At 33.6% G+C, this 13,802-nt stretch overlaps 3 protein-coding genes across 4 annotated transcripts; 2 read left to right on the top strand and 1 right to left on the bottom strand.

The window, feature by feature from the left end:
- The first annotated feature begins 518 nt into the window (after positions 1–518).
- Positions 519–3,512, top strand: LOC111312487 (phosphoglycerate mutase-like protein 1). 2 transcript variants are annotated; one of them, XM_089766434.1, is made up of 10 exons: positions 519–949; positions 1,436–1,498; positions 1,608–1,715; positions 1,859–1,938; positions 2,133–2,262; positions 2,376–2,450; positions 2,549–2,637; positions 2,779–2,898; positions 3,012–3,056; positions 3,151–3,512. In XM_089766434.1, the coding sequence occupies exons 1-10, from the start codon at positions 857–859 to the stop codon at positions 3,230–3,232; spliced, it is 885 nt and encodes a 294-aa protein (XP_089622560.1). In that variant the 5' UTR covers positions 519–856; the 3' UTR covers positions 3,233–3,512. The 2 variants fall into 2 exon arrangements, with proteins under 2 accessions (XP_089622560.1, XP_089622562.1); XM_089766436.1 differs by lacking the exon at positions 3,012–3,056.
- Positions 3,513–3,697: 185 nt separating this feature from the next.
- Positions 3,698–7,947, bottom strand: LOC111312486 (uncharacterized). Its single transcript, XM_022912784.2, has 11 exons — positions 7,685–7,947; positions 7,380–7,595; positions 7,193–7,288; positions 6,976–7,064; positions 6,735–6,863; positions 6,270–6,390; positions 6,043–6,127; positions 5,842–5,951; positions 5,052–5,203; positions 4,413–4,509; positions 3,698–4,092 (listed from the first exon to the last, which is right to left on the bottom strand). The coding sequence occupies exons 1-11, from the start codon at positions 7,763–7,765 to the stop codon at positions 3,802–3,804; spliced, it is 1,467 nt and encodes a 488-aa protein (XP_022768519.2). The 5' UTR covers positions 7,766–7,947; the 3' UTR covers positions 3,698–3,801.
- A 4,035-nt stretch (positions 7,948–11,982) lies between these two features.
- Positions 11,983–13,693, top strand: LOC111310808 (uncharacterized). Its single transcript, XM_022910204.2, has one exon. It carries the CDS (start codon positions 12,141–12,143, stop codon positions 13,548–13,550), a length of 1,410 nt encoding a protein of 469 aa, XP_022765939.2. The 5' UTR covers positions 11,983–12,140; the 3' UTR covers positions 13,551–13,693.
- The last annotated feature ends 109 nt before the right edge of the window (positions 13,694–13,802 follow it).

Here is a 13,802-nt window from a genome sequence, read left to right as displayed (position 1 = left end):
TAATCATGAATTTAACTTTGATAGAATGATAAAAAAATATAGAAAAGTTACGTTAAGTCTTCCTATATATATATATATAAATATATATATATGAACATAGAACACTCATATGAAATTCTTAATTTAGTTAATTCATAGAATTATCTTTAAAAAATTTAAAGTTTAACACTTACAAATTTTTTTTTATTTTTAAATTACAGTCTCCTTTATAAAAAAATAAAACATTTATATGAAAATGGGTTTTGGTAAACAACTGCTTACCCATAAATTTGGGGTCAAGTGATTATTTTAAGAAAAATATTATTTTATTTAATGTATTTAGTCATTCAAATTTAGTAGTTAAAAACAAAAAATAAATTAAAAAAAAAAAGTGAAATACGTGACTTAATCTAGTTTATAGAATTAAAAAATTATAGTCACGGCATAAAAAATGAACGTACAAATGTTTAATACAATTATTAATTACATAATTAAGGTAGATATACCTAGTGTTTGACTGTTTCCTAGGTTCTAATAGAGCAAATAGGGATTTGGTCTCGCCGAGTAAATTGCAATGGCATTTTAAAAGAAAAAGCTAGGAAAAAAAAAGGAAGGAAAAAAAAGAAAAAAAGAAAGAAAAACCGTACCGATGAAGACCATGGTGAAGACTTTTGAGTCGCGCGTAAAGAATAAGGGTTCACACAAAACACAGAGAGTCTAACGTCTAAAGGATCCCCTATTTACGTTTGCATGGATTGAATAATATTACCAAGAATTAATCAAATCAAAGTAAACCCATTAACCCCCTACATCCACATTACTTTTCTTTCCTGTTTCACTCTATATATTTTAAGCCCTCTAACCCGCCCTGGGCGTTATGCCAAGTTTTCAAGGTTTCAAAAGCCTTCTTCGGGTCCCAAAGTCTCTAGTTTCCCTTGATTTCTTTCTTTTCTTTTCCCTCAGTTTTCTGGTAAGTCAGGCTAAGACTTGCAGTTGCATGCAATGATATTCATATGATTATAAATATATGTATATTCTTTGAGGGTTTTCTACGAAATGTGTAGGAATTTGAATGGTATTGTAGTATTTGTTTCTACGAAATATTGGGCTTTCTCGCTGTTTCCTCCTTAGATTCCATCCATTTTCCTTCCTCTTTACTGACGACCGAATATGCTCTTACAATTCTGTTATAATTACATTTTCAAGTAGGAGTCACGTACGTAGAGATTATGAACCATCCTAGAAAATACTGACCAGAAAGTCTCTTACTCTCCCTATATATGTATGTTGTAGCCTGCAGCGTTTTATGCCTTCACTTCCTCCCATTACAATTTCTCATTTCTAGCCAGCCATTTGTGTCTTTTACCAACACCCATATCTTTTTCTGCTCCATTATTTCCCATCTTTTTGTAATTTACAAGCACTTCTATCACTTAAATTTAATTTCCATTTGCAGAAAATGAATACCACTGCAGCTCAATTTCCATACCCATGGCAGCGTTGCAAAATTATTCACTTGGTATGTATATGTAGCAATACCGATTCTTTTAATATTATAATTAAGTGCCTTGTTTGGTAGAGTATTTATTGGAACACATGATCTAAACCATGGATTATAATATTTTCAGGTGAGGCATGGACAAGCTATGCATAATGTGGAAGGAGACAAGAATCGCGAGGCACTGTTGTCTCCTCACCTATTTGATGCACAACTCTCCCCACTTGGCTTGCAGCAGGTAATGAACTAGTGATTAATGGCTTGTTATCATCAATCTGTCATGACCTCATCATGATCCTTCTAAACCTGAATGATTGATCCGCATCTATTTTTTGATGTGATACAATCGTGTTTAATTATCTTTTCCATTTTTTATTGTAGGTTGCTAAACTGCGCAATGATGTTCATGCTAGTGGGCTGCTTAGGAGGATTGAGTTAGTCGTCACTTCCCCGTTGTACAGGTATAAAACTGATCGATTCTTGCCCTAATCTCAACTTCCTTCTTCAGGGCTTATTTTGTGAGATTAGTTGTTTTTATGATGTTCCATCCCAAACTCAATGGGATCTTTGGATCTATGTCTCTGAAAAGGAAATCAAAGCAATATTTTACGTTGCTAAATCACGATTGCTTGATGGTGTAATGATCACTGCGCAGGACCATGCAAACTGCTATTGGAGTTTTTGGTAGTGAAAGCCATGAAGATGGAGGGAATGAAAATTTTTCTGCAATATCAGCTCTCAACTGCCCCCAAATTATGGCAGTTGAGCTTTGCCGAGACCGCCTGGTATGGCTTCGACCTATCATGTTACGCTTTCTTAACCTTTTATTAATTGCCTGAAACCCTAATTCCAACCACGTTTGGACTTCCATAACATTGATGCATTTCCTTCACTGCAGGGCGTTCGTCCTTGTGATATGAGGAGAAGGGTCAGCGAGTGTCAGGCTCTTTTCCCTTCAATTGATTTTTCGATGGCAAGTTCTTCAGCCCCAATCTATATTTAAACAAGATTTTTCATAAGAATTAAGAACAGAATTTTTATGTACCTTTTGATATTTTGATCTTTGTTCAGATGGATGGTGAACATGACAATATGTGGAATCCGGACGTTCGAGAGCCTGAGGAGGAAGTTGCTGCACGGATGGTCCAGTTTATGAAATGGTAACTCACAATTTTCTTCGGAAACAATCAGAAATAGATCTTAGGGCTGCAATATTTTTTTCTTGGGAAAACAAAATTAAGCTCTAGTTTATTACATTACTAATTCAACTTTCTTTCAATTTTTATCCCATGTTCCTGCAGGCTGTGGACAAGGCCAGAGCAGGAGATTGTTATTGTGAGCCATGGCATAATCCTTCAACATATACTAAATGTACTTGGAAATGACTGTCATCCAACAGTTAGATCAAATTTATGCAAACGGTAAGCCTTAATTCTCCTTGTTCTTCTCTCCTTTAGACAAAACTTGAATAAAGATTCTTTGGCTTGAAATTTTCAAAGTTTCTTGAAGTCTCTGATATAAACTGTGTTTTCAGCTTTGGTAATTGTGAGCTTCGTTCGGTGGTCATAGTGGATAAAAGGTAAGCATTTTGTTGTCAAATTTAGAGATATTCAGAGTTTAGACAACCTTGTACCCTTAATTTCAAAAGCTCACTTACCGTTTTGAACATGCAGTCTAATAGGAGCAGATTCACAGCTTTGCTCACCAAGAGATGTTGCAAAAGAGAACGTGTTGAGAAAGGAAGTCTCCAGCTAATTGGACTCAGTGACTCTTCAAACAATAGACTCACCGTTTAACTCTCCAGGATTTTTTCATATTTTTTTATCAAATTTGTATTCTTTTCTTTTTCATTTCTGAAAGTATAATTTGACCAATAGAAGTCTGTTTCCATTGTAAAATAATTCATTGATAACATATTGTTATTTATTCTTCATACAAATAAATATGTACACTTCCTTTCCCGTTGCCTGTTGGCCAAACTTTGTAACTGATTGGAATAATTCATGGACAATAAACATTTCTTTTTTTGTTTTCCTATCTTTGTCTCTGTTGAAAATGGAACAAAATGACTCAAACAAATATTATCAAATCCTTAACACCAAGTTACCAACCACTTAAAACTAGCAACAACATTTTTTATTAGGACAAAAGAAAGAAAACTCAAATGGACATTTTCTCATCTTAATACAATAGCCATTTCTTTCAAACGAGTCCACATAGTGAGAACAAAATTTTTCTTTTATTTTTATTTTTATTTTAAATTTTGACAACAATTCGAAACTTAAATCGAACACTACTTGATATGATTCCCAGAATACTCCATATTAGTATGAGTTCCTGACAAGCATGTAACCTACTAAAACCGAGAGGAGGAGGACGAAAACAGCAGGGATGAAGTTGACATAGGGTGCCTTGATAGTTTTCTGGCTATTTTCTGTGCTGGTAATTTCTCCACCCTTTTCTTGTGAAGGGCTAGGTGGTGAAGAGGAGGGGAGGACTACATCCCAGAAAGATCTAGTGATCACTCTGAGGGCTTCTTCTTCAGGTTCCAAGATTGTTGAGGCATCATTTGGAACTTCCATGGACATCAACTCAACACAATGATCTTTTACAACCTACCAGAGCATGAAAGCACCCGATCAGAATGATCTCCAAACAAATGAAAATTTTGCTTATTGGACAAATACTTCAATTCTCGAAGATTGCACACAAAAATATATTATCCAACAATTTAACTCGATCTCTCAGAGCAAGGTGAGAGAGAGAAAAAGAGTATTTGAGAGGGGGGGGGTAGCAACATGAATTAGGGGGTCAAGAACTCAGCTTCTAATGTTTTGTTGGGAGAAAACAGAAAATCATTTCTTTTGCTCATCAAATGTTTATTGAGTTATTATTATAAAAAGATAATGTAAAGAAATAATAATAGAAGACAAACCTCGAGCGTCTCAGATGATTGTAGATGGTCACAGATAAATAAACCCGCCAACCAAGGAACAAAGACCCTCCGAGGTAATGAAAAATTGCAAATTTTCCTGTTTCAAATTGTTTAGCATGCATTAGATATCATCAGTGTTGCAAAAAGAATAAGGGTATTATATATAAATTATCATTCTTTCAACTTGTTAATGTAAAAGAAGACTGAATTAACAGGCCATCTATTAGGTCCTAGCTTGAAAATGGAGGAAAGAAAATAGGCATAAAGCAATTGAACATGGGAAATTAAGCATGAATACATAATTTGGAAGTTGCTTGTGCACATGTGGTAAATACCTTACATTTCTGCATATATAATCATTCAATAAATAACACAGCCACAACATAGTTGAAAATCTCAAATTTAGTAGCATGAAGCCATAATAATAACAATGCACAGTATTTCAGTGGATAAGAGCCGATAACAGGGATCTAAACAACAGATACATCATTCATCAAATGGATTGATAGAGAAAAGAGAAAATTAGCAATTGATAGACTGAGACAGAAAAGAAACATTCCAACCTTAGTTAGGTTATTTTTAAAAAGAAACATTCCAATCTTAGTTAGGTTCTTTTTAATAATAAAATAAAAGATGCACCTCAAAGAACACAAAACAAGTTGGGAAATTGGCTTTTCAGATGATGAGTCATCGCTTGCTTCCCTAATTCCATCGTCAGGTGGCCCTAGATCTTCATCTGCTTCATCACAAATGATATCCAACCTATTTTGCAAACTCCTGATGATGTCATCCTGATCACAGCCATTCAATTGCACAAGACAAAAATATCAAACCCATGTCGCTTAAGATAATAAGACCGTTACTTTTTCGTGGATTGAGAACATATAAATAACCTTTGAACATTAGCATTTCAAGAAGTTCTCATGGCAATGTTTAATAATTACAAAAAGGTTGTCTGAGAAATTAGGCAGTTATATATATGAAATGAAACTGCACCTAAAAAAAGAGAAGGGGAAGAAAAAAAAATGCTAGGTGCTTATTTAAAGCGTACCAAAAGAACTATATGTCAAATAAGATAAAATAATACACTACATGAAAAAATTGCACCATATTTTACGGCAATGTGTGTCTTTTGACGTGCAAGAGAATGTAGAAACCTAGAATCTCAAGACATATTTGTAATGAAATAAAATCAGATAATTCCATATACTGAACCCAAATTTTCTGTTCCACACACATCCATTTAAATGAACATTTGAAAACATACTTAACTTGGTCATCCACACACATTTTCCCTAGAGATGCAACATCTAATCCCATTTATTTCTCAGGACACGAATTTCCAACACTTGAAAGTTGAAATATCAAAACAAGATCAAGTTATCATCTAAATCGAGAAACAAAGTCCAAATTAGAAGTAATAGGGTACCTTTATATCAGTAACAGCTTGTGAAATTGGTTCCTTGGAATTCAAGAATGAAAAGGAACATACAGAGCCACTAAATTTGACAACACCTATAACATCTTTCTGGCTGCATGCTTCACAAAATATAAATAAATTACTAAATGTTAGAAATAATAATTTAACAATGTTGAAAACGTAATTAAGTTCTTGAAAAGGCCAGAGCACCTTCAATATAGATATCCTTCATGAATGGTAGAAGCAATTCAACTTCGTGCAAACCATCTGTTATGCATGTCTCATCATTAACAACCTAAACATATACATATGGCTGGAACAATTACTAGTTGAAAGGTGAAGAATTTATTTAAAACGTAACGATATTATTCCATAAAAATAGAACATTAACAAATAAGATGCTTGGGAATGCAAGGGCAGATTAGAGTGGTTCTCACCAGGTTTCCATCAATCATGGCTTTTGCAACTTGCAGCTCTTTTGCATAAATTGAAATTCCATTACTGAGAACATCACTAAACGTCTCAGATTTTGATATTTTTTCTTGATATATTGGCAGTCTGGGAAACATAACTTCGTTAATGAGAAATGACTACAAACATTGTTTTGATGCTAGAATTAGTCAGCTGAAGAATGTCAACAAATTCGTCAAGAGAACCAATAATGTGAACAAGAAAGTAAGTTGAAATTTAAGTCTTGTTATATGGTAGCTTTATTTTTTAGCCAAAAGGACAATAAAGAAGTCGTGACCAAGCTTGGAAAAGTATATGGCAAAGGAAGTGGAGAGAACTCCACTTGGACATATGGACAAGTTCACCTGGTATTCTCAACCCGAATAATAGAACTTTGTGATGGTAAAGAAGTTCCATTAAGATAAAGTAGAGGAATAGTTAATACAAGTTACCTAAGATCAAAGTTGTACAAGCACTTAAAAGTTTGAAGGGAATTTAAGACCCTTCCCATTTTGAAGTCACAAGGCCGCAAGCTGCTTGATGTGATATTTGAGGACAATGTACAATTTCGACATGTCCATCTACAAAAAAAATTAAAAATTTTCAGGTCAAATTGCAAATGAACTTAATAATTGAAGAAAGCAAAACATCTATAACTAAAAATGATTATGGAACTAAAATCTTATCAAATACCTCCTTGGACTATAACATATGTGAATAAGCAATCTTTCATCAAGGCCATCCCCCAAAAAGGATGCTGCTTCTGCAACTCCTTTCACAGTCTGCAAAAACCAATCCATTTATTCCGGATCATAAATTGGTGGGGAAAAAAAAAACTTCAATACAATTTTTAAAAAATGAAAACATGCCAAACTTTTAACAAAATGAAGCAAAGGTAAAAAAAAAATACCTGGCAAAGCACCATGGTAGAATTCTTGAACGCGGCCTCACTAGCCCACACATAAATACCTACTACTTTGATTCCACCCACCATCATTCTTGACACCTTGATTCAACAACATTTACGTAATTTAAGTAAGAAAAAAAAAAAACACATTCAATTCACTAATTCAAAGTAAAAAACAAAGGAAATTTACTTGGCGAGCATGTTCAGCGACCCAATCCTTGTCAATGACCAAAGAGGAAGAATCGGATGTCTGAGATTTGGGTTTCGAACCCTTTTTCCTATTGTCTTTAGCTGGCTCCAAAATCGAACAAGCTGGTTGTCCAGCATCGTTTTGAGGAGTGGGTACTAAATAGAACACGAAGCCTCGGTCGAGAGTGGAGCTGAGTTTCCCTATCACCAGACCAACCTGCGCGTATAACCGGACAAAGAGGAATTACTATTAAATTAAGAATTTATTCTCTGTAATTTTTATTTCAAAAAGAAAATGGATTGGACCTGGGCGGGAATTGAAGATTGGGCGAGACGATCCTCGGCTAGCTGGAGTTGTGTTTCCTCTCCAACCACAGCTTTCACCATGATTTCAAGTAAACAACAGATCGAACTACTTCGGATTCAAGTGCTGCTCCAGAAAGACGTTACAACGAGAAGAAATCAATAAATCAATAGGAAAACGGCGCCTCGTGTCGTGCCGACTTCAATGGACATGGGTTTTGCAGTTGCAGATTTGGGTCGTCCTTCGCTTGATTTAAGGACTAGGGAATGGGAGGGATTCTTGTAACATTTGGGCTTTATATGGCCTGTTTATCTCTCTCCTTTGCCAAATCCAATTTTTAGATTTCATAAATTTAAATTAAAATATTGTCAGATAAGTTTTTAGTTATTATATTAATTTAATCCCTTTTTCCTTTTTATTTTTTTGAGTAAATTAATATTTTTATATTACTTTTTTATTTTTAAAAATAATTTTTTTAATCTTTTATTTTTAATCAAATGTAAATATATTAAAAAACTAAAAAATAAAATTTAAAAATCAAAAGAAATAAACAGATCCAAATAAGTGAATTCAATTCGATTCAAAATGATTGATCCGTTTGAATTCAAATTAAAAAAATATATTATACAATCAAATATTAAAAAAAAAAAAAAGTCAAACCCAACATCATCCTCTAATATAGATTGCCATGAAATGAGTTACCAACTCGTTCAAACACAATCATATATAATTAATAAATAAATAAATAAACAAAATTAACTGTTTGATTCTTTCTTTATATTTTACGAGAGAATCTCGACCTCTGCAGTAGAAATAAATTAAAAATAAGATTTGTCATCTAATCAATACTATTATTGTCTTCCATTAAAAAACCGGTTCGGTTTCTTCGATCAAATTCCATTAATATGTATCCGCTGCTTTCGTTCTTTTTTTTTTTTTTTTTCTTTCGACATTTTGGACCTTTCTCCAAATTCAAACGTTCAAAAGGATTGTGGCTAACATTATTAAAGTTGCTGGTATATAATTTTTTTTTTCGAATTGGAGTTAGGACTTTTTGGAACGCTTGAGGAGTTTTTGCCTAAAGTGGTATATTTTAAAATTTTAGTCCTTAATAAGAGTTTTTTCAAATTTATTTCCTCAAGTAAAGCAATCTAAATAACATTATTTTCATGTCATTTTTTATATAAATAAAATATAAATAAATAAAAAAACCTTCCATACCAATAAAAATCATCTGTAAAAAATTTACAAATTAAGAAAAAAAAATCCAAACCCCAGTTGCTAAGATATCTTCTTCGACCTCCAAAAAGCAGATGCCAAGGATGGGCCCTCCTTTGTGACTCCCTCGGCCTCTTTTTTGGTGGTTAAATAGGAAAAAACTCTATTCCGACCCTTCGCTGCAAGAGAGGTTTTTTCATTCGCTGCAAGAGAGGTTTTTTCAATTTAAGAGGGGAGACGTGTGGCAGTTTCAATGCTTCGAACTAGTAACTTGTCCAGGCTTAGAGGTTCAAGTTGTGGTGGCGGCGATGATGGTGACGATGATAGAGAAAATCGGGTTTTAAAAGGAAAGATGGATTGAATCGGAGGTTGTTGCATGAAGATATTTTTGGTAAAAAGTATCCACTATTTGAATTCCGAGCGATTGACAATCAAGTTGAGCTTTCAATAAAAGGGAATCATATGTTCATTGGCACTGTGCTGACATCTTTGGAAATTGAAGATTTGATTTGCTGCAATTTATGCCTCTGCCTTCCCACTTGGCAAGATCTTTAGTACAAGTGCAAATGCACATTCATTATTGGATAATGCTGGGAATCAGAATTTTGAAAGCGATATTAATTTATCCCCAAGTGAAGGAGATGATCAATTTTATTAAGTACTTAAAAATTTTGTTGAGTGCAGAACACCCATGTCAGAGAATAACCTTTACAATTTTCTTTATAAAATTTTGATTATATTCACGAATTATTTAAATTAGATATTAAATATTTTTAATTTAATTTGATAAATAAATTAAATTATTTAAATTTAAATTTAATTCAATAATAATCAATTTTAATTCAAATTTTATTATAATTAAATTTAAATAATTTATAAATATTAATATATCATTTATATTCTTAGTCAATACACCAGTGATACTCAATATACGACTGATGAAAGCAAAGTGTTAGTTGGTAGGTTTGGCCCATCAATTAGTTAACAAATAATGACAAAGTCTCTTGATAAGAATCCAAAATAGAGGACCACACTCTATGATGGTGCAGCAATTCTATCTAAACAATTAATTTGCCTTTTCTTTTATTTTTTTTAATGAAACTCTATCAATATAAAGAGATGTAACAATAAATATACAAAGGTTCAAATAATAATAATAGATGTTGAATTCGAGCAATAATTATTTTTTATAAACTTTTTTTTTTTGCATAAAATATGTTTTAATTTAGAGATAATACAAAATTATACGTAGTAATATTTAAATTTTAAATATAAATGTCATATTTAAAAAAAATTAAAAATATATTTATCTATAAAGTAAATAAAGAAATTGCACATTTACTCTTAATTTTAATTTGAAATAGAACAACCTAATTTACAATTGAATATTTTCCAATAAGAATGGACAACGGATTAGACAATTAATTAACAACAATAGGTAGAAAGAAACCATAGTTTGCAATTGTAGTGTTTTGCTTTCTTGATATAATAAATGTAAATGAAACAAAAATTAACTCCTATTTATATAAGAGCATGGTGAATGGAATTTAATAATATGTCACCAAAATATTTGAGGTTATTAATCATTAAAATGCAAAGTTTATCAAGAGTTTGAAAATTCGGTTACCATCTTAATTTCATTCAATTGATTGGCATAAGATCTCCATTTTTTTTAGCAAAAATTTAATCTCTCTTTATTTTAAATTAATTAAAAATAAAAGAAAAGTGGGGTTAGTGGCTAAATACCCATTTTTTTAATTTTAAAAATTTTTGTTTTTTTCAAATGAAGGCATTGCCGAAGAGGGAGGCTTGGTTCGAACATTATACATTTAGCCAATGTGACATAGTGATAAAATTTAAAAAAAAAAACTACGAGGCTTTAACTTCAAATTTGTTGTTAATATATTTGGTTGTTTAGTTATATTATAATTTATTAATTGATTATTTAATAATTATAATGTGATTATAATATAATAATTAATAATTCAGTTAATTTTATAAATATAATATTTAATTACGATTATAACTTTAAAAAATTATATATTTAAAATATTTAAAAATATAGTCAATATAAATATTTAAAAAAATACTAAGAGAAATTCAGAGAATATTTATATTCTTCAAAATATCTATACAATCAACGCGACCAGCCTCGTCTACACGAAATTATAGTAAGCCGAGAAGTGAGTAGGATAAAAGTACAAAAGTGCTTCAAAGTCATTTCCCTTTGATAATGACTTATCATCTGCCTATCATTACCCCTAACAAATTTAAAACCTTCAAAATCTTATGCTTTCTTAAACTATGGTAATTTCCACGAATTTAAACTGTAACGCTCTTCTCACTCCATTTTTTTTTCCCATTTTTTCTCCATGTTTGGTAGCTTTAGATTTTATCTATTCCATTCCCCATGGCCCCAGCGAAGCAATGACTTCACTCATGGTTAGTGGCAGACCAAAAGCGAATCATTCCGCTGCTCTCAAATTCTTTCTCCGACAAAACAATTGAAGGATCACTCGAGGAAAAAAAAAAAGATTTTAAAGTTTGCACGGTCTCCGCAGCTGATTTCATCCGCCCACCGATTTAGTCATGTCTCTATTTTCCAAACAAAAACAACAGTCGCAGTGTTACGAGATTCATTAACTTTACCAAATTTAATATTTAAAGGATAAACAAAATTACTGAGTTTTAAATTAACGAGACTTCAATTTAGGATTTTAAAATTTTAATTCAATTATTACTGTACATAAATTTAATTGTTTAATTAAATTATAGTTATTTAGTTAAGGATCAACAAAAATTAATTACTTAATATTTTGTTTATAAGATTTAAATTTGATTTTTATTGTTAATATTTTTTTAAATAAATAATTTATGAATTTAATATAAATTTCATTAAAATTTGTTATATGTTTTGATCTTGAGATCTGCAGGATATTTTAATCGTGAAATAAAATAATTTTTTATCAAACTTGTACGTATAAAAAAATAAATCTTTTATATAAAAAATTCATAGTACTTTTTTCCCTTTTGACGAGCTTATAATTACTAATTTTATTGAACTTTTTAAGGGAAAACCATTAACTCCACCAAACATTTGCTTATCAAACAGCTCCACCTGGGTCCACCATCCGCGCATCGTTCATAACCAAACCTCAATTCTCAGCCGTTTTTCGTTCTTTCGATGGAACCGTAAGACTAACCCCTCTCGAAGAAAAAAAACCTCTGAAAATTTCCCCAATGGAAAATTTCTCCTACTCTTCTTATCCGGATTCCGGCGACTCTTCGCCTCGTTCTCGAGAAATTGACTGCGAAAACCATTCATGGGACGAGCCTCCATCAACTAATACTAATAATTATAAGGTTAAGTTTATGTGCAGTTATGGGGGCAAAATCCAGCCGCGTTCGCACGATAACCAACTCGCTTATGTCGGTGGAGATACGAAGATCCTGGCCGTTGATCGCAATATCAAGTTCTCTGCTATCATGGCTAAGTTATCTTCTCTTTACGGTGGTGATTCTGAGGTTTGTTTCAAGTACCAACTTCCTGGTGAGGATCTCGACGCTTTGATTTCCGTTAGCAATGATGAGGATCTCGGGCACATGATGTTAGAATACGACCGGTTGCATCGTGCCTCTGCGAAACCGGCTAGGTTGAGGCTGTTTTTGTTCCCGTCGAATCCATCGTTGGTGGCATCGGGATTTGGTGGGAGTGAAGTTAAGTCGGAAAGGCAATGGTTTGTTGACGCCTTGAATTCGGTGCAGATTCAGGATCTTGATGGTTCTTCGCCTCCAGCTGCGGCTGTGCGGGCCGCGAATCCCGATTTCCTCTTTGGTTTGGATAAGGTGAAGTTGCCAGATTCAGTCCCTTCCCCGGTGGCGGCGGTTGTTCAAGAGGTGGTTGCGAAGGATGTGACGGCAGGATCGGACTGCGGATCGGAGGACCGGCACGTGATCGCAGACCCGATGGTGTCTCCGGCGGATATCCAGAGGCAGATCCAGGAATTACAGAGGATGCATATTGCTGCTACTCAAGAGCAAGGCATTTTACAAAGAAAAATCGATGAATCAAATCCTAGAGCTTACAATACTCAAGATTATTATAAAATGTCAGATAAAATCGCCACGTCACCGGCTCCAGGATCAGCTCCGTTACAAATGCCGATTCCAACAGCCTATTTGCCGGAGCGGCATTTAACTACCGCTGCTTATCCAGTACCCACAGCCACAGCAGCAGCCCTAGGAACTGACCTGCCGCCGGTTTACCTAATTCCGGTTCCCACAGCTGGAGTTTATCAACAGCCTCCTACATTGCGGCAAGTGACCATACCAGCTGGTCAACCTTACTACGGGGTACAGCGGGTGGTTCAGGATGTTTACCGAGAGCAGCCGGTTTACAATGCGGTGCCAACCACAAAGGTTGGGGCTTACCCTGAGGGAGTCTCATTCATGCAACCGAAGGGTGGCGTTCCTGAGTCAGGCTATGTACAGGTGGCTTATGATGGGGCAGGAAGGCAGATGTATTACACGGCAGCGCCGTACCAGGCAATGGCACCGATGGCGGCGGCGACGGGTGATGTTGCAGCGTTAAATCAGGATGGTAAGGTTGCAGTGAATGCTAAGGTTCCTCCCCAAACTCCTTCTGTTTGATTTTAATAAAATATATGATATTATTGTTTTGTTTATTAAGTATAAATATATATAATATAGTAATAGTACTCTGGCTTTTATAGGTTTTGGTGAACTTTTGATGTCTTATGGAACCTTTTTAAATTTATTTCACTATTAATTTTTTTGGGTGGTGTTACTGTTTCCTTTGACAATGTTTGATGTGTATAAGAAAATGGATTTTGGTAATTACTGTAAACATTTCTTTACTCCAATGTTGTCTGTCTTTTTGGG

This window comes from Durio zibethinus, chromosome 1 (genome assembly GCF_047325235.1).
Source record: "Durio zibethinus cultivar Kanyao isolate XHJ-2024 chromosome 1, ASM4732523v1, whole genome shotgun sequence".
Lineage (NCBI taxonomy): Eukaryota > Viridiplantae > Streptophyta > Magnoliopsida > Malvales > Malvaceae > Durio > Durio zibethinus.
The sequence above is the reverse complement of the archived record's forward strand: the minus strand, read 5'-3'. Positions and strand labels throughout refer to the sequence as shown.